At 34.1% G+C, this 23,634-nt stretch overlaps 2 protein-coding genes across 2 annotated transcripts; one reads left to right on the top strand and one right to left on the bottom strand.

Moving 5' to 3' along the window:
• Positions 1–586: 586 nt before the first annotated feature.
• LOC125859091 (uncharacterized) lies at positions 587–2,121 on the bottom strand. The gene is made up of 4 exons (XM_049538823.1): positions 1,710–2,121; positions 1,288–1,403; positions 1,070–1,180; positions 587–964 (listed from the first exon to the last, which is right to left on the bottom strand). Exons 1-4 carry the CDS (start codon positions 2,119–2,121, stop codon positions 587–589), a joined length of 1,017 nt encoding a protein of 338 aa, XP_049394780.1.
• Positions 2,122–9,461: 7,340 nt separating this feature from the next.
• LOC125859986 (red chlorophyll catabolite reductase, chloroplastic-like) lies at positions 9,462–14,040 on the top strand. The gene is made up of 2 exons (XM_049539849.1): positions 9,462–9,812; positions 13,307–14,040. The coding sequence occupies exons 1-2, from the start codon at positions 9,486–9,488 to the stop codon at positions 13,916–13,918; spliced, it is 939 nt and encodes a 312-aa protein (XP_049395806.1). The 5' UTR covers positions 9,462–9,485; the 3' UTR covers positions 13,919–14,040.
• The last annotated feature ends 9,594 nt before the right edge of the window (positions 14,041–23,634 follow it).

The following is a 23,634-nucleotide window of genomic DNA, read 5'->3' as shown; positions in this document are numbered from 1 at the left end:
TTAACCAAGAAAACATTACTAGTTAGATCATATAACAAATATCCTTTTTGAGTTTCAGCATATCCTAAAAATACACAAGCTGTGGACCTAGGCTTCAATTTGTCAGTTTCATTTACTTTCTTTGCAAAACATAGGCAACCTAACACCCTTAATTGATGTAAAGAAGGTTGTTTGTTATACAGTTTTTCAAAAGGAGATATATTACCAATTACACTACTAGGCATTCTGTTAATAATATACACTGTAGCTTTAACACACAACCCCCAAAACATCACAAGAATATTTGCTTGAAACCTTATGGCTCTTGTTACCTCTAAAATATGCTTGTGCTTCCTTTCAGCTATTCCATTTTGTTGGGGTGTATAAGCACATGAAGTTTGGTGTATTATCCCTAGTTCTTTGAACATTTCACTACAAATGTATTAACAAACTCAATACCATTATCACATCTTATAACCTTTACTTGCTTATTAAACTGTGATCTGATGTAAGTTAAGTAAGTTTTCAGTATAGCACACACATCAGACTTCATTCTTAGTAAGAACACCCAAGTCATTCTAGAATAATCATCTACAACAGTTAAGAACTACTTAAAACCATCAAAAGTAGATCTTTTATAAGGACCCCATGCATCCATATGTAACAAATCAAAGTTGTTCAAGCTATTAGATGTACTTATAGGAAAAGGACTTCTAGCTTGTTTGGCACAAGGACATATAGTACAGTTGCTTATGGATTTTGTAATATCCGCCAAACTAAGATTTAACAACTTTTTAAGTACTGAACTAGAACTATGACCAAGTCTTTTATGAAGTAACTGAACATCAATTTGTACAATATGTTTATCACTAAGCTCAGAATGTCTGGCTGACAACACAACATCTTTTTTATCTATTTTGTTGGCTAGAATGTACAATCCTTCATCCTCTCTACCTATCATCTTCACCTTTTCACTGAAGAGTTCCTGAAACAAGCAGAAGTCAAGAAAAAAAGAAGTTGAACAGTTCAATTCCTTGGTTAGCTTAGCAACAGACAACAAATTAAATTTGAATTGAGGAATGTAGAATACTCCTGACACTTTGTTTGTCCCATCTAATATGCTAGAACCTAGATGAGTAACTAAAGCTTTATCCCCATTAGGAAGATGCACTTTCTTTGGATTATCAACTTTAGAGATGGACTGGTTTGATAAAAGACTCAGATAAGACACCACATGATTGTGTCCCCTGTATCTATTATCCAACATGTATTTTGACTTTGAATTCTTTGATTAGAGTTCATACCTACTGCATTTACACAATGTGGAACCTCTGACTTCTTGTCAAGAAGTTGCAAGACCTGATTATACTGCTCTCTAGTCAATGTACAGGACTCTAGTTGGTTTTGATTTGGTGGCTTAATCTCTGCATCACACCTCAACTATCCACTTCCTGTATCACTATAACTGCCTCTAGCACTCGACCTTACACCATCCTCAGATCTTGATCTCACACCATCATCAAATTCACCAGTGACATTATATGCAGAACTACTCACCCCTCTCTTTTTTAACTTAAAATCATGTGGATATCCAATAATCTTGTAACAAGTTTCCTTGGTATGACCTTTGACCTTGCAAAAATCACACACCAGATTATACCCCTTCTTGAACTTATTCTAAGTTCCACTAGTTCTTAAATACATGACAACATCAAACGATCCTTGTATACTAGCTGGACCAGTACCTAACACTCCTGCATTTGTTGCAACTGATCTTTGACTCTCATCACTTAGAATCATAGAATATGTCTGATTAACACTAGGCACTGGTTTCAACATCAAAATCTGACTTCTTGCCTGCAGATAGGAGTCATTCAGCCCAATGAGGAACTGAAACAATTTCAGACTTTGTAGATGCACCCCATATTCTTTTGATCCCTCACACGAACATCCTGGGACTGGGACTAGAGCTTCAAACTCTTCCCACAACCCTTTGAGTTTAGAGTAGTATACAGAAACAGAACTGGTGCCTTGACTTAAGGTGGCAATTTCTTTATGAAGATTAAATGTTCTTGATCCATCCACCTTGTTGAATCTTTCGAACAAGTCATCCCAAACAACTTTAGCATTTGAAGCATACATTATGCCTCATAACAAGCTCTTTGAAACAGAATTCATGATCCAAGACAGAACTATGGCATTGACTCTTTCCCAATTGTCCTCTAGCCCTGGAAACATTTCCTTTTTACAAGATTCATCAACCATTTCCAGTTTGTTTCTTCCTAGCAACGCAATCTTCATTGACCTGAACCAAATCGAATAATTTTCCACTCTAGTTAACTGAAACGAAATTATAAGTATCCCACTTACATCAGAAGAGTGCAAGAACAATGTAACGATTCGAGAGCACCCCCTAGTCGTTACCGGCGTATTCGACCTCGAAGAGGTCTTATACAAGCCCTTAGCATTCATCATAACATGTATCATAAAATAAAATCACGGAAAATTTAAAACTTTTACTTTGAAAGTTCAACTTCACTTCATATATGAAAAATAGAATCTAACTTCGTCACAATGCACCATCTAGACATAGAAGTATCGAAAATGGGACTTAGCCCTTACATTAATAAGAAGTCTTGCAAATAGGAAGTACAACAATGTCTTTCAACATAAGCAAAGAACTAAACATAGAAGCTAGATCATACTCATTTATCGCAGTGGTCTCAAAAACCCAATTATCGTATTTAAGAAAAAGAGATAGGGTCTTGTCCTCGGACTTGAGGACTCACCAACTTGGGGAAGCAACTCCAAGTGTCTTGAGAAGTAAGCTTGAATCCTCAATGGCCCGAACCTAAATGTTTGGGAAAAGGGAGAAAATATGGGTTAGTACAACACACATACTAAATATGGCTACTATGCATAAAAACCATTGAAACATGCATAAAAGGACATTTTATTCAAAACATGCCTTTTGCCAAGTAAATCCAATATGCACACAAATTAAGTATCATAGTCCAAACCAACATAATATCATCCCAACATGTAGACAGCCCAAGCAATACTAGTGCAATGCAAAGAATAGAACCTTATAACCCTATTCAAAGCCAAGCATCACATTAAGCAACCTACTTCATGCATACATTCATAAGATTATATTTCATGATAACTTACCACATTCATAATGATCATACATAGCATAGCTTCAACATACATAAGTCATAGTAATCATAATCATAAGAGAACACTACTACAACCATCTCTTAGGATCCCACAAGTGCAATGTGCAAGAGAAGTCCCATACCCTCCCATACACTATGTAGAAACCTTTAAGAAAGCCCAAGTAAGAGTTCACACCTTTCATACCTTCATTTACTTTTACATTAGGGAAATATTGCAATAACTAACATAGACCATGAGAGCTACATGGAATCCAGTGTTCTACTCCCATACCGGAAAGAGAGGGTTAACACTTGCCTAAGGTGTAACAGATCGTACATAGCTATCTAGGTGGATCCACTAAGCTAGAGTTCTACGTGGGCAAATAGTTAAGGGTCAAGGAGATTGCTTCTAGAAACCCTAACTTACTAAACGTGGAGGTTTCCATCTCATGAGACAACACATACCGTATGTAATCCAGACTTGCTAAACGTGAGGAAACCCATGTGTGGAGCCGGACTTACTAAACGTGAGACCCCCATCTCATTTACATGCCCTTTCGGTGCTAAGCATCTAATTCCCTTTAGTAATCATCTTTAGTCATCACATAAGTTCACATTAGCCTTTGCTATACTCTTATGTAGACATCTTACCATATTAGCTCATATGTGTTCATAAGTGAGTAACAATCTTTTCACTTTAGAGACACTTAGCAAGTGAGTAAACCTTTCACTTTACATTACACTACAATCATGAGAACTACATTTCAATCATATAACAATCATACCATAATATACATACATACTTCATAGCTAATTCAAGTGTAGAGGGTTAAGGATGAAGAAACTAGGTCATTAGCACCACAATAACACATTAGGTATAACATCATTACAATCTAAGTAATTCACCTTTCATACTTGAGTTCAAAAAAGAACCAACCTTCATACCTTCTTGCCCTTTGTGGGATATCCATACTTCAATTACCAAGAAATTCATAACCAATACATAATACAAGGTAATTCATGAAGTAATAACATAGTCAGCATCAATATAAGCAATTGACATATTCCCTTCATAGCCTTCAAGGCTTCATTCAAAGACTCAACCCTAATTTCATAGAAATTATACATAACCTAGGGTAGAATCATCATACAAACATGAATTACATGACATCACATTCAATTCATAGCCTTCAATCAATATCCAACACAAACTAGGGTTAGAATTAGGAAAATAAGGAGAAACGTGGGTCTCATGGGGAATTCTTCAAGAAACCACCAATACAACATAAATTCATCCATAATTGTTTATATAACATCAATCAAAGTAAGTTTATAACATCAATTTCACTTTAAAAAGAAGACCCACGTTTTTGGATTGAAACCTAGAAATTGGAGATTTTGAAATTCATCTTGAAGGGGCCTCTTGGGGAAAGGAATCCCAAGAGTGATAAGCAATCATACCTTATTGACGAATTAACCACGAAAATTCGAGTTGAAACCTTGGAGAGTTGGTCTTCTTCTTGAAGCTCTAATCTTCTTCAATAGAGTTCTTGAGAAGAGAGAGAGTAGAGAGAAGGAGGAACTTTAGGTTTAGATCTTTGGGGTTTTGTGTTTGAGTGATAAAAGTGAGGTAAATTGACTTAAAAATCATTATATACACGTCCCCTAAAGCACCCTAAATACCCCTCACTTAAATGGACTCTTTAGTGAAGTAAAAATAGATTTCTGAATTTCTGCATTTTCGTCGCGAACTTGAGCTGTTCCCTGAAGATATTTGGAATTAAATTTTGAGACAGTAGAGTCCGCGATACGACCACGTCGCGAACTGACTTTTTGCTCTTTGGGAGAGCAAGTGCGCGACGCGCCTCTATTCCCTCTAAGTGCAATTTGCAAGCTGCCTTGGCAGCTTGCTTGGCTAAGGTTGGGGTCCTCCTCGAGGCCCCTTAGGGTGGCCCCAGGGAGTCGTATTCGAACGTTTTAACCCTAGGAACATATATGTACCTATTTTAAACCTTTTCACCGGATTATACCATCATACGACACTCCTAAACCTGTCCAAAACCTAAGGACACACTAGAACACACTCTTCTCTAGTTTTCGAACGTCGTGATCGTTTCTTGACGTTTAGACTTTTACTCTTCCAAACCAAGTCAATTACATTAGTTTAGGTTTCTAAACATCATTTTAACTATTTTTAAGTCATTATTCATAAGGTGAGGCTCTAACTTAAGTCATAGAATTTCCGGGGTGTTACAAACAATTGGTGATTGTGATCAATAGTAGCTACAGCTCCTCCATTGGTACTCGTGGCTTGACCTTGAGAATCAGAAGAATTCGGTGCCATTTCTTGAACCAACTTCGAACCTTTGAATCTGTATTAATGTCAATTGAGAAAAACTTGCGGAATTCCAGAATCAAGCAATGAATATCTTGCTTGAAAGCTCTGATACCATGTAGTTTATGAAGACTAGATTGAAAAAGAAGAAGAAAGAGAATAAGAAGCAGGAGAAGATAAAGAGGAAGAAGAAGACACAATCTCTTAAGAAGTAGAATTATCCTTAAGAGTCTAAAATCTCTCAATATTCTTATTGATGTGTTGAACTTTACAGAGTACAATCCTATCTATATATATACAGTGCTTCTTGAATAGTTAGTTAGAAATCTTAACTAAATAATGGAACTACTAACTTATAACTTTCCGAACATGACTTGTCCTCTTTAGTTTTGCTTACTAACATTAACAGTTTCTATAGAAACCAAACCTTCCCAGGCCATTCACATTGATGAGATTATTCAGGATCACATAAGTCTTGTTGCTAAGGTAATGCTGGATACATGGTTGGATCTGTGTGCTTGTACTGAGAGAAGATTGACAGATCGATGATGAAAGTGCAGATTTAGCTAAGAGGGATCGAATAATTAAGAATAAGATTATCGAGATAGATCTTGAATCAAGCTTCCCTAGGCTTTTTGGGCAAGAAGTACGTAGCAAACCAGGTTTTAGGAATACTAAGGAAAATCTACAACAGTTGAATTTCTTGCTCCTGCTGTTGTTTGATTGTGATTATTGTATGTAATCTTTATAATTTTTTTTAAGGGGTCGTTTGGTAGAGTGTATTAGAAAAAATAATGCATGTACTAGTCTTGTGTATTACTAGTATCTTGTTTGATACTCTTTTTCAACCAAGCATTAGTTATACACTCTATTGTGTATTAAGGTGTGCATTGTTAATATCATGGATTTTTAGGTATTAACAATGCAATGGTTTTAATGCATGCATTAACATGATAAAAGAATCAATTGCCCCTCAAAATCTTTGTTTACATCTTTTCCACCATAAAGTGAAGGGTATTTTTGTAAATAATTTTTTTAATGCAATACATACTATTTTTAATGCATTAAACCAAATTATGCATTAAAATAATCTATGTATAATTAATGTAAGCATAACTAATACATGCATTGCTAATACAATCATTAATAATATACTCTATTTAATATTATTCTTATAGACTCTGCCATACGACTTAAAAAGATGTAAATTGGGAGTAACTATATAAGTTGCATTCTTCTATTTGGCTCCTCCCTAGAGTTTTTGTCATGCTGTGTGTTGATAGGGTGAAACTTGCTAAATCAATGATTTGATTACTAATAAATTAATAACTTTTTTTCGATTTAGGTTATTGGTTTTGATTCAGTTTTGAACTGTCTTAGATCTTACCATAGAATTCAAATCAATGAAGCTAGTGCTTCACTTCAACAAATATAGAACTCGAATCGAACACACATTAGATGCATTGGAGAGATAATTTTTAATTAATTTCATTTTGGTTTGATAAATTGACAAGTAATTTAAGATAACTATTTATAATAAGATGAACAATTAATATGAGATGAAGGGAGTAATAAACCATTTTTCCAATTGGAAGGAATTGAGGATTTAGACCCACAAAATAAAGGTATACTTAAGTTTGACAAAGCATTATAAACATTTCTAAGTTGGGATAAATAAAATATAAAGTTGTGAGAGATAAATTATTTGGAGAATCCAACTAATTAAGAAAAGTAATTGATCGCGGGACCAAAAATGAAACATTCAAAAGTAATTGGCCATTTAAGGCAATATTAACAAGTTAGCAACACTGTACTATTTCCCTTCACTTTTAATTGTCATAATTTTCTTTTTTTAGTTAAACTATAAAAAATTTGACTAACAGTTTACTATATATTTTTTCATCATATTGATATACAAAAAAATGCAATTTATAGTACGTTTCATCTAGTTTTTTAATATCTAAATTTTTTGTTTCAAATATCAAATTAAGGTAATCTAATTTAACTTAGTCAAATTAACTTTTAAAAAATGCAACATAACAAATAAAAGTGAACAGAGAGTTACAAATAAAATAATCTAATAGGTAACTGAATTCAAAGGCACATATATCCTGAGAAGCGAATTATTTTTACAATTTTTTAAGAAAACATCAATTAAGATGAGTTTATTTGACTATATCAGTCTTTATTTATAGAAGATATAATTTCACTTCATTAAAATATTTGTAATCTTAAAAAAAAACAAAACAATTATTGTTAAGAATAAAAGAGTCAATTTTCTAAATGTTCACCTAAGTTGATAGAATTGTCTTGAAATATCATTTATATTTCATTTAGAACCAAAATATTACTTAACTATCATTATTTTCTTCCAAATAAACTTAACACTTCAAAAGTTTTACACTCTCCTAGTTGGCATGCCATGTCATTGAACCCTTTTTCTTTAAAAATAGACTTATTTAATTCATCAAACTCATTTAACTTAAAAGGGGAAGAATTTAAGTTCGTTGAAAACTACCTCAGTCTAGTTCTCAAATCAAGAACAATAATGATAAATAAAGGATTGAAAGGGTCGGAAGGTACCCAGTAGTTGAGCTAATCAGAGAAGACCATCGGAGCTGAAGAGAAGAGGAAAGGAAGGGGTCGAGTTGTATCTGCACAATCGGAGCTTACGCCGGCCGGAGAAGACCACTCAATCGACGTCCAATGTGCTGAAAATTTGTATTGAAGAAGAAGAGAGAGCTGGACTTTGTTTCAACATATAATTTTTGTTTCCTAATACGTATATAGGCCATTTGGCTCCTTTAGGTTTGCATATTGTAATTGGATTTATCCCTTTTATTATCCATTTTTATGGAAAATTACGCGGTTAAGCAAACTTATACTACTTAATTACTCGTCATAGCTATAGTTTGCTATAATTACCACTCACGACTAACATTAACCATTAATTACATGGGCTGACTTCGAGTTGTATAATTAGCCACGTTTGTATACTTAGCCACATTTATATAATTCGCAACTAACAATTCTTTGTTTGATTTGTATTTATATACGATGGTTTGTATTTGTATATGACCATGATTTCCTTTGGTTTTTCAGTTTTGTCACCATATATATATTCAATCTTTTTGTGTATAGCTTTTTAAAGTTTGTATAAACGTGTAGTTGTCTCTCTCCTCCATCTCCCAATCTCACTCGCCTCTTTCCTCCTTCTCTCAATCTCGCTTGACATATATACTAATACATATGTATAATACACAATTATCTAACCAATATACATATACAACTCGCCTCTCTCGCTCGTCTCTCTCCTCCCTCTCCCAATCTCGCTCACCACTCTCCTCCGTATAACATATAGCTACGAATGATAATTAACAAATTATAGCTATGAAGCGTAATTAGGCTATTTTTGAGTGGCTATATGCGAAAGTTTCTTTTTAGTATTTTATGGTCTATATGGGCCAATTTAAGTTTTTTTTTAAATGTAGTAATAAATTTGATAAAATATAATAAATTTCGTAGATATAATTGATAAATTAAGAACTGCATTTGAAGTAAAAATAAATTTATATTGGTGAAAATAATCGTTATATGAGATATAAACGATTTAAAAAGTAATGATATTAATTATAAATTTTATTTACATATAAAACAAACGACTAGTAAATATATAAAAATTAAACTTGGTTGTTTTACAAAAATATAAATTTGTTGACCAATTTTTGTATTCCAAATCATGATTTTTGGGAAATTTGACATTTATCTCATAATATAAAATCACAAAATGAAATAAACATGAAATTACATATTGAAACACTAATATGAAATTGCATGGTTAAACACCAATTTCCATATGATGATATGAAATCGCATGGCTAAACAGCTACATCTTCATATATATAAAAATTCAAACGACGACGTTAGATAGAAAAGAAGTCCCACACGCACGTGGCGTTCCTTTTCTTCCCAAAAAGCAGCGAGATAGGAGTGGACATGGCAGTCCTCCTGCTATGGCCGTTCCACTCTTCTCTGCCCAATTTCACACTTCAATTCTCACACAACCACTTCCCTCTTCTCGCTCTTTTTCCGTCGGAAAACGCTTGTCTTGCTCGTCGTCGTCAACTTCCATGGAACATCATGAATCGAAATTCAAGGAATTTCCTTATGCAGCTGTTCCGCATAGAGAGTTAATGGTGGAACTTGTATCGACTGTGGAGAATCGTCTTGGAGAATCTCTACTTCCTTGTACTCTGCCTTCTCATGTGCAGTATTTTGAGAATGAATCTGCTACTGCTCATGCTTCTCTCTATGTCAGATCTGGAAATTCCTCTTCTCAGGTACTCTCCGACTGATTCTACTACTTATTACCAATTCATTCATTTCTGCACTTGTGCCAATTATATGTATTAGAGTATGATATAGGAATTACTTCCTGTTGGATGTTTTGTTGAATTAGTAGATAGGAATGGGTTACATCTATGTTATAAAAGCTTCTATGGAAACTCAAGCGGATAATCCAATTCAGGCAACTATATTTAGCAAGACTGAGATTCGAGTGAATATACTCCTTCTCATCCCATTTTATCTTAATTTTGTGTTGTTGCATCACAATGTTATGAAAAACGAAAAGCGCAAAAAAACTTTAAAGTAGGCTGGGACTTTAAGCCTGAAATACAAATAAAGCTTGAGCTTTAATGAAAAAAGACACAATAGGGAAAAATACAAATATATTATATGTATCCAAGACTAATAAATATAAGCATGAATGACAAATATATGGACAAAGAAATTGATCTTTTTATAATAAAGTGTGATACCAATAGCTTAGAACCCTTATTCGCAAGGAAAAGATTGTCTTAGGGACTTAATGACGACAATGAAGTGCACATTAAGCGAGGCAAAGTGCTCAACATGTTTTGAGCCTTGCTTCCGGGATTGAGCATTCTTAAAGCACACCTTTGACAACATTGTTGCATCACTCCTACGTGAGACCAAAAAAATGCGCCAAGAATTTTCTCCTAATACCCGATATATTTAGCATACATAGTAAAAAGGCCAATCAACAAAAGCACAATTCGTAATGGATTAACTCTTCTGTATAAGCCAAATCCACTAAAATTAGATGACAAGATCTAGCTTTATCAATCATTATTCTATAGTACATAATAATGTTCTTGTTTTCTTTATCAACTTCACCATGTACAAGATAACAGTGACATCATTCATATTGAAATGCCAAATACTTAATTGTATAATGTGCTGATGGGAGTTAAGAAGATCAGCAGTATTTGTATTACTCTGTGAATCCGTGGTTTTCTCCATCCAATGAAGTCAGACAAGATCTTTATCAAATCTGTTTTTTTTTAGCTAATTTCAAATTTAGTATTTCTTGTTCAAGCCATATATCTTGCCCTTTCTAGTAAATAACAATCTTAAAATTCCTTTTAATTGGACATGGCTCTAAGAAAGGTGTTTGGATTATAGCTTATTTTAAGTAGCTTTTGGCTTTTAAGTTCCTTTTTATTTTTGAGGTGTTTGGGAAAGACAAAAAGTGCTTTTAAGCACTTATTTTTAGGCGAAAATAGTACAAAAATAAGTTAAAAACCAAAAATTGGGCACGACCAACTTATGACTTTTAGCTTTTAGCTTATAAGCTACTTAAAAAAAGTCAATCCAAACACCCCCTCTGTAGATGAAAAAAAAGCATCCTAATTCTATAATAGGTTATTATATGGGTTGTTAGTATTCAAAATGTTAACTTTCTCAAAAAAAAAAAAATGATATAAGCCAAATGGCAAATGTAAAAATAGGCCCTTAAAGCAATGTTGTGTCTCCTTTTGAGTTTTAAGTCTATCAATGGATTCTGGTGTCTAGAGTCTAAAGGGCACGTTTTGAAAGCCAATAAACAAAAGGGGTTGTCATAAAAATCACATACCAAAAGGGGTTGTTTGTGAATTGTACTGCAAACTGCCATATTTTTCACGGATGACCCCTAACGTCCATTTGTTACATTTAAAAAATATAAAACAAACGCAATTCGTGAAATGTGCTGCGAATTCCCACTAATTTTTTAATAGTTTGTAGCATGTTCTGTGAACTGCATCTCAACTAGTTTTGCTGTGATCTTGTCAAAGTAGTTTGATCTCTGCTTGTTGCCCCTCCCTTAGCTTGAGGAGCTGTAAGGGGAAAATTCTTATGATCTGCAATCTCTCCTTCTCACATAAGCTTTCCCAACTTCAATATCTGGTGGCACTGAGTTCCCATCTGAATAGGTGCCGAGGTAGTTTGTGAACTAGTATCTAAACTGGAACAATAGAAGTTTCTTGCTTTGGTTTAAAATTCAGTGTGCATCTCAGGAATTTCATAGTGTATGACCCAATGTGAATGAATGACTTGAAAATATGTCATTGAAGTCTGTTTTGTTACAGAAAATCAATGTAAACAGTGCTGTAGTCGTAGTATGCAATCTTGACTCTTCCTTTCAATTGAAATTGACTCACAAAAATTTTCCTTAGTTCTTTCATAGTAGGTTCCTTTGATGAATTTACCCACAATAGTCATTTGCAATTATTGGCCGAATTCACGAAATAGTCATCAGCAGAGAAAAATATGGTTGGCTTACCGAGATGAGTCTCATGCCTGATTTCAATAGGAGCTTCGGCGGTTGAGGCAATCGCCAAATCAGCTTGAACCTTTCTGCGAAGGTTGGTTTCGATGGAGCAACACCCTTACCTTTCCCTGCTAAATTGGGATTTTTCTGTTGGAGTTGAATATTGGGGTTTCTGATCTGGGCTTGAAAGATTGGTTATAGCAGGATTTTTATCAGTGGCAGTAGGGTTATGATTAGTTTCATTGATGTTGGTCGCGGCAACCGATTTCAATTTTGAAGAGGGTGTGTCGAAATCTGAGGACATTTTTGGCTGAGGAGGTGTATGATTTTGGTGGGTGGATTTCGAATGGGCAGTGTTTTCCTGTTGAGGTGTTGCGTGGTGATCGGAAAAAGAGTAGGCTGAGTGTTAATGGCATCTTGGAGGTTCTGGAGAATTGTTGGGGGCAAGCTTTAGGAGCTTATTACTGTCCATGTGTTGTTCCTCTGAAGGATTGGAAGATATAGGGGATGATGTTTTTTTGTTGTTGTGATTGTTGGTGCTAGAAGGAGTTGATTTTGGTGAGTTTGGGATTTCTCGGGTGGATTGGTTCAAACTAGCAATTGGGGGTTGTAGGAGAGTAGGTGTGTTTTGCTGAGTTGTCGGTGTAGGAGAGGCTGCAGTTGGTTGAGATGAGTATGGATTGTGGATGTATAACTAGTGTTTTAGGTGGGTTCCGATGCACCATTTGGGTGTTTGCTGAAAAGATCAATAGATCTTCATATAGAGAAGCTAGAGAGAATATGCATCCAAAATTGACCAACCAATCTAACAGCTCGATTCAAGAATTATCCTTGTGCATAATTTGTAGTTTACTGCATTTCTGCTAGTTGCGTTCACCCGATATCTTCTTGGGGAAGTTATACATAAGGACTGCAAAAGCATCATGGAGATAGCAAGTAGGAAGTCTAATTAGTTCATCAATCTAATCTTCCTATGCTTGTTCATTCTTGAATTTGGATCTGGCTTCTGTTCATTTATTCTTGTCCAGTTCCATTCCTCTGCTTATAGTTGGTAGTTCCACTGAGAGTTCTTTGACAAATCTTGTTTCTCTTTGAGATTTAATGTTCTTTTTCTAACGCGTATAATAAAAGATAAACTGGGAACACATAGTTAACGATTTCAACTTTCTCATCAGGAGTATATGCAAGGTTAATATTTTTGCCTTTTCTAAATTGTGACAGGTTGATTTCATACTTGGTAGTTGGGTTCACTGCAACCTACCCACAGGCGGAGCGTTGAATATTACAAGCCTTTCAGCATATTTGAGGCCTTCAACTGATGCACCAAACTTCTTAATTGAAGTTATCCGCAGCAGTCCAACAACTCTCATCCTTATTCTTGATCTACCTCCGCGAAAGGACCTTGTCCAACATCCTGATTACCTCAAGACCTTTTATGAGGAAACACAATTAGACAAGCAGAGACAACTTCTCGAGAAATTACCTGAGGTAAAGCCTTATTTCTCTTCGTCTCTATATATTCGATCCCTAGTCTCTCCATCGGCTATCTTGGTTTCTATAGAAACCGAACCTTCCCAGGCCATTCGCATTGATGAGATTATTCAGGATCACATAAGTCCTGTTGCTAAGGTAATGCTGGATACATGGTTGGATCTGTGTGCTTGTACTAAGAGAAGATTGACAGATGATGAAAGTGCAGATCTGGTTAAGAGGGATCAAATAATTAAGAATAAGACTATCGAGATAGATCTTCAATCAAGCTTCCCTAGGCTTTTCGGGCAAGAATTAGCGAACCAGGTTTTAGGAGTACTAAGGGAAATCTACAACAGTTGAATTTCTTGCTCCTGCTGCTGTTTTATTGTGTGATTATTGTATGTAATCTTTATAATTCTTCAACATATAATACACTTAAAAAGATGTAAATTGAGAGTAACTATAAAAGTTGCATTCTTCTATTTGGCTCCTCCCTTAGAGTTCTTGTCATGCTGTGTGTTCTTAACCAACTCACTTTACTTAACCTGTTTTATGGTGGATGCTTTTCAATGTGCTTTATCATATGCCACTTTGTAAAGGGACATATGCACTTTTGCCCATATTTTGTGTTGCTTGTTAAATTCTCGTCTCTCGTAGCCATACGTTTATATTTTCATATCGTTATATACTTTTAAGTTTTTGTTTGGACATGACGTCAGTTTCTAAGGAGCGTATGCCTTACTAGGCATAAGTTCAATTGTTAAAAGATAAAAATTAAAGATCAACCCAATTAAAGGGAAAAACGTGCAACTTTATGTTTGTAAAGATGTTATATTTGGTCACAATATGTTGGCAGCACTTGACCTCTTAAAACCGTTACAAAAATTGTTTAAATCAATAATTTCATTACTAATTTCATTTTGGTTTGATAAATTGGCAAGTAATTTAAGACAACCATTTATAATAAAGTGGACAATTAATATGAGATGAAGGGAGTAATAAACCATTTTCCCAATTGGATGGAATTGATGATTTAGGCAAAAAAAAAAAAGAAGAAGGAATACTTACTTAAAGTTTGACAAAGCATTATAAACATTCCTAAATTGGGATAAAATATAAAGCTGTGAGTGATAAATTATTTGGAGAATCCAACTAATTAATGAAAGTAATTAATTGCGGGACCAAAAATGAAACACTGAAAAGGAGCAGCCCATTTTAGGCAATATTAACAAGTCAGCAGCACGGTAATAAATAAAGTAATTTAGTACCCTCTGTCCTTAATTATTTGTCCACTTTTTCTTTTTTAGTTATTTCTAATTAGTTGTTCATTTTGACAAATCAAGAAAGGATAATTTTTTTTACCTATTATATCCTCAATTAATTACTTTGAAAAATGTTTAACTTCTTGAAAACCTTAAGTTTTTAATTCATCAACTTCATAATTAATAGAGAAAAAAATGATAAACTCACCATATCAATCATTGTTTTATTAATAGGTATGTCAATTCAAAAATGAACAAATAATTAGGGAGATATGTTGGGCTATTGCCCATATTCCAGCCAAAGACCCATGGCCTAATCCTACTTGAAAAAAGATTGGAATTATTCTCTTTATTTGGTTTCCAATTCTATTAGGAAAAGGATTGGAATAGTAATCCTATTTGGAGTTTGTTTTGGCTTTGTAAGGAAAAGCACAACTCTATAAATAGAGGATGGTCTTGAGATAACAATTTAGATTGCTCATTAGTATTGTCTTTGAAAGACATTAGGGCATAAGAGAAGTTTTTTGAGAGAGCTTTCAACAAGAGATAAGAGAGAAGAAAAAGGATTTTTTTGCTGCAATCTTTTATTTCGATCAGCAACCTTCAGATCGTATTTTCCGATTAACTAACCGTTGGATCGGGCTGAAATTTGTACTGAGTGTTCCTGACATCTTGACGGTTGATTTGAACGGTGAAGATCGGATTCTGAAGTCAGAAAGATCCTGTTTTAGGTCCCGAACAGCAGCTGGATTTGGGTGGTGTTTCTTTCTATTTATCTTTTGTTGGTGTAGCTACTGTTTGTTCTCTTTTGGCACTTGTTGTGTAGCCATTAGAAGAATAATTGTAACTCTCTTATTGTTATAGTGAAGCAATTCAGATCTTGTCGATCCCGTGGTGGTTACCTTCGTTTTGAAGGATTTTTCCACGTTAAACTTGGTGTTCTTTATTTTAGATTTTCGTTTTCATCTTTTCGTCACAACAAGTGGTATTAGAGCAAGGTTCTCTATATGGGGGGAATATGAGCAAGATGGTATGTCTAAACGGAAGAAACTACAACATATGGAAAAGCAAGATGAAAGATCTATTGTTCGTGAAAAAGATGCATCTTCCCGTTTTTGCTGCTCATACACCTGAGACTGTGACCGATGAAAATTGGGATTTCGAGCACCAACAAGTATGTGGATATATAAGACAATGGGTTGAAGATAATGTTCGCAACCATATTGTGAATGAGACACATGCTAGAACATTGTGGGAAAAGTTGGAGACGCTTTATGCTTCAAAAACTGACAATAACAAGTTGTTTTTGCTAAAGCAATTGATGACCTTTAAATACAAGGAGGGCAATCCTATTCTTGATCACATAACTGATTTTCAAGGTGTTTTTGATCAACTATCAGGAATGGGTGTTAATTTTGATGATGAAATATAAGGACTTTGGCTTCTTAATACTCTACCGGATTCTTGGGAAACTCTCTGTGTCTCTTTAACAAATTCTGCTCCTGGTGGTAAGGAGACTATGGAATATGCAAAAAGTGGTGTGTTGAATGAAGAAGTTAGAAGAAAATCTCAAGGCACATCCTCACATTCAGATGTTTTGTACACAAAAGATCAAGGGAGAGATAAGACAAGAGATCAGAAAAGTAGAGGTAAAAGTAGAAGCAGGTCAAGATTCAGGAATCCAAATATTATATGCCATCATTGTGGAAAGAAAGGACATATTAGAAGATTTTGCAAACAATTGAAGCAAGATCTTAAAGAAGGGAAGAAGGAAGAAAATAATAGAAACAATGTTGTTGCTGTTGTTCGAGATGACCTTCTTTTTGCTTGTGATAAAGACGTCATCAATTTTGTATCTCAAGATACAAGTTGGATAGTAGATTTTGGAGCTACATCAAATGTCACACCAAGAAAAGACTTCTTTGCATCTTATACTTCTGTTAACTCTGAGGTGTTGAAGATGGGTAATGCTGGTGAGGTTAAGGTATTTGGTGTTAGCACTGTTTGTTTGAAAACCAACACTGGTTCAACGTTAGTCCTTCAGAATGTCAAGCATGCTCCAGACATTCCCTTCTCTGTAGGACAACTAGATGATGATGGCTATCATAATGACTTGTTCAATGGCCAATGGAAGCTCACCAAAGGCTCATTGATTGTAGCTCGAGGAAGAAAGCATTTAAATTTATACGTGACACAAGGATCGATTCTTGGAGACTCTATAAATTTGGTGGAAAGCGAGACTTTATTAGAATTGTGGCACAAGAGGCTTAGTCATATGAGTGAGAGGAGGATCACCTGTTTGGCTAAGAAGAATTTGCTTGCTGGTGTGAAACAAGCAAAAGTAAAAAAATGTGTTCAATGCTTAGCTGGGAAACAGAAAAAAGTTTCTTTTCACAATCATCCTCCTTCAAGAAAGTCTGAGCTACTGGAGCTAGTACACTTTGATTTGTGTGGTCCTTTTAAAGTGAAGTAAAAAAATGGTGCGCTTTACTTTGCAACTTTCATTGATGATCATTCTCGCAAGATTTGGGTATATCCTTTAAAATCCAAAGATCAAGTACTTGATGTGTTTAAGGAGTTTCAAGCCTTATCTGAGAGATAAACGGGAAAGAAATTAAAATGTATTCGCACTGATAATGGTGGTGAGTATATTGGTCCCTTTGATAACTACTGCAAATCGCAAGGAAATCGTCATCAGAAGACTCCTCCAAAAACTCCTCAATTAAATGGGCCTGGCAGAAAGGATGAACAAAACTTTAGTTGAGAGAGTTAGATGCGTGCTTTCAGAGGCTAAACTTCAAAATTCATTTTGGGCTGAAGCACTTAACATTGTTGCTTGTGTTATCAATTTGTCTCCTGCTGTTGCTTTGGATGGTGATGTTCCAAATAAAGTTTGGTTTGGTAAGGATGTTTCTTATGATCACTTGAAAGTGTTTGGTTGTAAAGCTTGTGTGCATGTTCCAAAAAATGAGATGTCAAAATTGGATGTTAAAACTAAGCAGTGCATCTTCATTGGTTATGATCAAGATGAGTTTGGATATCGCTTTTATGATCTAATTGATAAGAAGCTCATTAGAAGTCGTGATGATGTGTTCTTTGAAGATCAAACTNTTGGATATCGCTTTTATGATCCAATTGATAAGAAGCTCATTAGAAGTCGTGATGCTGTGTTCTTTGAAGATCAAACTATTGAAGATATTGACAAGGTTGAGAAACCAGATTCTCAGATTGATGAGAGCTTAGTTGATGTTGATCCAGTTCCTATTATTGATACATCTTTTGCACATGAAGGAACCCAAGATAATGATCTAGATAATGATCAGGGTGTAGAACCTATAGATGTTCCTATTGGTGATGTTGTGGTTGATCATCAACCAACTAATGCTGAGATGACAAATTTGGATGCTCCAGAAACCTCTTGTAGAAGATCCACTAGAGAGAAGCGAAGCTCAACACGTTATTCTCCTAATGAGTATATCCTTTTGACTGACATGGGAGAACCTGAAGGTTATAATGAAGTCATGCTAAATACTCATAGAGATAGGTGGGTAGAAGTCATGGAAGACGAGATGAAGTCACTTTACGAGAATGACACATATGAGCTAGTGGAGTTACCGAAAGGTAATAAAGTTTTAACAAATAAATGGATCTTTAGATTAAAGCAAGAGAAACATACATCTGCACCTAGATACAAGGCTAGGTTAGTTGTCAAAGGTTTTGGTCAAAGAAAGGGAATTAACTTTGATGAAATTTTCTCTCCAGTTGTGAAAATGTCCTCTATTCGTATGGTTCTAGCTTTAGCCGCAAGTCTAGATTTAGAGGTTGAGCAGATGGATGTCAAGACTGCCTTTCTTCATGGTGATTTAGAAGATGAGATCTACATGGAGCAACCTGAAGGCTTCATAGTTAAAGGAAAAGAAAATCATGCTTGCAAATTGAGAAAGAACTTGTATGGCTTGAAACAAGCTCCAAGGCAATGGTACTTGAAGTTTGAATCTGTCATTGAAAATCAGGGATACAAGAAAACTTCTTCAGATTATTGTGTATTCTTTCAGAAGTTCTCTGATGATGATTTTATTATCTTACTACTTTATGTGGATGATGTGCTAATTGTTGGCAAAAATAAATCTAGAATTGTAATCCTTAAGAAAGAGTTAAGCAAATCGTTTGCGATGAAGGACTTGGGGCCAGCAAAAAAGATCTTAGGCATACAAATTCATCGAGATAGACACAAGAAGGAGTTATCACTATCCTAGAAGGAGTATATTGCGAAAGTACTCAAGAGGTTCAACATGATAGAGACAAAAGTGGTTAGTACACCTCTTGCTAAACACTTTAAGTTGAGTACGACCCAAAATCCATCTACTAATGAAGAGAAGAATGAGATGTCAAGTATTCCATACTCTTCCGCGGTTGGTAGTTTGATGTATGCTATGATTTGTACTAGACCAGATATTGCACATGCTGTTGGTACCATTTGCAGATTTCTATCCAATCCTGGAAAAGAACATTGGGCTGCAGTGAAATGGATACTAAGATATTTGAAGAGTACTTCATATATGGAGTTGTGCTTTGGTAGTGGCAAGTTTGAACTTGTATGCTACACAAACTCTGATTTGGGAGGAAATCTTAATAACTCAAAATCCACTTCTGGTTATTTGATCACTTTTGGAGGTGGAGCTATTTCTTGGCAATCAAGACTTCAGAAGTGCATAGCTTTATCTACCATAGAAGCTGAATATATTGCCATCACTGAAGGTGCCAAAGAATTGCTTTGGATGAAGGATTTATCAAAGATCTTGATTTTGAACAATCAAGGTTTGTCTTATTTTGTGATAATCAAAGTGTTATTTATCTCACCAAGCATTCTACCTTTCATTCTAAGTCCAAGCATATTAGTAGAAAATATCATTGGATTAGAATGACCTTGGAGGAGAAATTATTTGAGGTTGAGAAGATACACACTGATGACAATCCTTCAGATATGCTTACAAAAGTGGTGATTGTAGACAAGCATGAGTTTTGTAAAAGTGCGGCAAGCATGAAGCCTGTTAAGAGTTCCTCCACTTGAAGTCCATTTGGCCCCTTGGCTGGAGGGGGAGTTTGTTGGGCTATTGCTCGTGTTCCAGCCAAAGGCCCATGGCCTAATCCTACTTGAAAAAAGATTGAAATTATTCTCTTTATTTGGTTTCCAATTCTATTAGGAAAAAGATTGGAATATTAATCCTATTTGGAGTTCGTTTTGGCTTTGTAAGGAAAAGCACAACTCTATAAATAGAGGATGGTCTTGAGATAACAATTTAGATTGCTCATTAGTATTGTCTTTGAAAGACATTAGGACATAAGAGAAGTTTTTGAGAGAGCTTTCAACAAGAGATAAGAGACAAGAAAAAGGGTTCTTTTGTTGCAGTCTTTTATTCCGACCAGCAACCTTCAGATCGTGTTTTCCGATTAACTAACCGTTGGATCGGGCTGAAATTTGTACTGAGTGTTCCTGACATCTTGTCGGTTGATTTGAACGGTGAAGATCGGATTCTGAAGTCAGAAAGATCCTGTTTTAGGTTCCGAACAGCAGCTAGGTTTAGGTGGTGTTTCTTTCTATTTATCTTTTGTTGGTGTAGCTACTGTTTGTTCTCTTTTGGCACTTGTTGTGTAGCCATTAGAAGAATAATTGTAACTCTCTTATTGTTATAGTGAAGCCATTCGGGTCTTGTCGATCCCGTGGTGGTTACCTTCGTTTTGAAGGATTTTTCCACGTTAAACTTGGTGTTCTTTATTTTAGATTTTCGTTTTCATCTTTTCGTCACAACAAGATATAGTAGGTAACTGAATTCAGGGGTACATATCCAGAGAGCTTCTTTGTTAATGATTTTCTCAATCTCATATAATAATACTTCATCTGTCGCAAATTATCTATCGTGTTATTTTTCTTATATATTTTTAAGAAAACATCAATTATGATAAATTTATTTGACTATCTCAATCTTTATTTATGGAAAGATATAATATCACTTCATTAAATATTAACTTTATTAAAATATTTGTAATCTTCAAAAAAATAAATAATTATTGTTAAGAATAAAATAACTAACTTAGCTATATAGGAATACTTACAAGTATAGAGAACATAGAGTAGAATCAGGACCAGTACCCCAAATAAGAAAGTCTAGTTCACCAGATCCAAGAAGAATTATTACCTAGTACTAAATGACAATTTAAATATATTTTTTTTCTTATTATTACTCTTGTCAAATAATACTCGTCTATTATTGATTTTGCACACTTTTTAAGAAACTATAAATAGAAGAGTAATTTAATTATATCATCCTTTGAATATAACAAATCTAATGTCTTCAAAAATGCAATAGAACAATGATTATAATTAATAATAACGGTAAATTAGGAACTAAGTGCAAAATTATCCATTAATTTTATAAGGAGGACAAGTATTATTGGATATTAAAAAATAATATAGTGGACAACTATTATTAAACGGAGAAAGAGTACCAACTTTTCCCCATTGTAGCAAGTTACTTACCGCAATTGTATGACTTACCAAATATGGAATATGTAATATAAAAGTTACCTCATGTAGTCATGTTGTAAGAACTTATTTATTTATTAATATTATTTTTTATTCTAATCATTTAGATTTAGTCATTAATTATGTTATTTTTCAAAACAATATGTTCTTACGAACTTGTCCACTCATTTTCACAAAAGTTACTAACTAATTAACTATCTTTTCAAACACATATTTTTACTAAATTTGAAATATAGTAACAAAAAAAAAGTAACAGCCGAAAATGCTCAACTTTCAATGCTAACTCTTTTTCACTTAAAAATGTAATAATTAAAAAACGAAAAAACTATCTAATTACATAAATATTATAACATATCTTTCTCTATAGTTTGAGATAATTATATGTTGTCTCACTAATTAATAATTTCATATCAAATTTCAAGTCAAATACATCTAGACGCATATATTTTTAATACCAGATATACTCTGAAATACGAATAATAAAAAGAGAGGGATGAGCGATATAGAAAAGAGATGAGTGAGAGAGTCATTGTATCATAGATACACACGAATCACATTAAATATATGTATCTGGGGTACAAGATACATATATCTAGAATATCAGATATATTCTGAAATACATATACATATGGAGTGAGGCAAGCGGGAGTGGGAGAGAGGAGAGCGGGAGAGTTAATATATCCCAAATACACATGAATCCACTTGAATATAGTGTATCTAAAAAATATAATTTTGATATCTTGTAACTCAAACACAAATGATAATTTCAAAAACTCACAAAAAAAACACATTGTTAATTCTTAAACTAACGAGATACATGTTATTTACCCATAAAAAATCATTAAGAAGCTTTGATTCGACCCAATCCAAAGTCCAAAACTCATATGAAGAAAGTAAATATCTTTTGTATTGATGACACTATATTTTTCCTTTTCCCTTCTATTTTTAACATGTTTTATTCAAAACCGCAGTTAATAGTTTTTCAGCCTCCTTTCTCCTAGTCCTTAGGCTTCCTACCCCCTCTTTTCCTTCACAACCTTAGGTGGGGGACATCACCACCTCCTACAACATCAAATATTTAGATTCTCAATCAATATAAATCATAATTTTACTATTAGAATCTTTAAATATTTTGAAATGAAATTTATATATTTATAAACTACGTAAAAAGTACTATAAGTCACAATAATTAATAATTCAAAATATTAAAAGAATCTATGAAAAACTTAGGGTTAAAGATAAACTTGTTTGAATCTAAAAATCTGAAAAGTGCCACACAAAATGGGACGGAGAAAGTATGTAATAAAACTTACTGATAAATTTTAAAAATCGTCAATATATATTAAGCAATTTTTTTTTTCATGCTTCTAGATGCACATTGCTCACCCTAGATTTCTTGCATCAATTTAGTAAATACATGTTATATGTTTCATATATATTTTTATTAGTATTATATTATTAATTTATATATTTTTTTATGATAATTATGATTTAATTATAATAAATTAGCATATTTATAATATAAACAATTACATGTGTGGATAAATATTTTAACAAATGCAACCAATATATAGATCTCTAAATATGTCCATCTCTTGCCTCTACTATTTCCACCTTCTTATCATAAGTTATTTTTAACATTATAATTAATGCACTATACTACTTGGCTTGGCTTTCGTACATATACTATTTTTAACGGGATAAAGGTCTGAAAAATACTTCAATTTTGGTCGGATTTGTTGTTGCGAAACTAAACTTTCATGAGGACCTATTACCTCCCTAGACTATTTAATACCGTATTTTAAACATATATATTTGCCCACGTGGACATAAAAAATAATGCAAAATTATAAATAGTAATGTGTCTACGTGGGCACATATATACCTTTAAAATACACTATTAAATGGTTTAGGGGGTAAAAAATACGGTATTAAATAGTCTAGGGGGGTAATAGGTCCTTATGAAAGTTTAGTATCGCAATAGCAAATCCGACCAAAGTTGGGGTATTTTTCAGACCCTTATCCCTACATAAACTACTACAGTACTACTGTTAGTAATGGTAGTACAATCTGATTTGAAATCTTCTGCATGTTTTCTCGATCGAAAGGAGTTTGCTTAGTTTGGGTTTCTCGAAAGGAGTTTGCTTAGTAGGCGTTTGGCCATGCGATATCATATCACGCTATGGTATCGTGGGATGGAATTAGCGTTTGGACATGCAATTTTACGCTGATTCCATCTCATGATTCCATATCATGAGATGTGATTCCAT

The sequence above is a fragment of the Solanum stenotomum genome, chromosome 3, assembly GCF_019186545.1.
Source record: "Solanum stenotomum isolate F172 chromosome 3, ASM1918654v1, whole genome shotgun sequence".
Lineage (NCBI taxonomy): Eukaryota > Viridiplantae > Streptophyta > Magnoliopsida > Solanales > Solanaceae > Solanum > Solanum stenotomum.
Note: the sequence above shows the minus strand (reverse complement) of the source record. Positions and strands in the feature narration are given on the sequence as shown.

Excerpts from the sequence above, each read along its gene's own strand:
- LOC125859091 (XM_049538823.1), bottom strand. The coding sequence starts at position 2,121 with ATGTATGCTTCAAATGCTAAAGTTGTTTGGGATGACTTGTTCGAAAGA. Across the intron at positions 1,181-1,287 it reads TTCCACATTGTGTAAATGCA|TCCATCTCTAAAGTTGATAA; the intron begins GTAGGTATGAAC and ends TTATCAAACCAG. Across the intron at positions 965-1,069 it reads GGACAAACAAAGTGTCAGGA|GAACTCTTCAGTGAAAAGGT; the intron begins GTATTCTACATT and ends TGCTTGTTTCAG.
- LOC125859986 (XM_049539849.1), top strand. The coding sequence starts at position 9,486 with ATGGCCGTTCCACTCTTCTCTGCCCAATTTCACACTTCAATTCTCACA. Across the intron at positions 9,813-13,306 it reads CTGGAAATTCCTCTTCTCAG|GTTGATTTCATACTTGGTAG; the intron begins GTACTCTCCGAC and ends AAATTGTGACAG.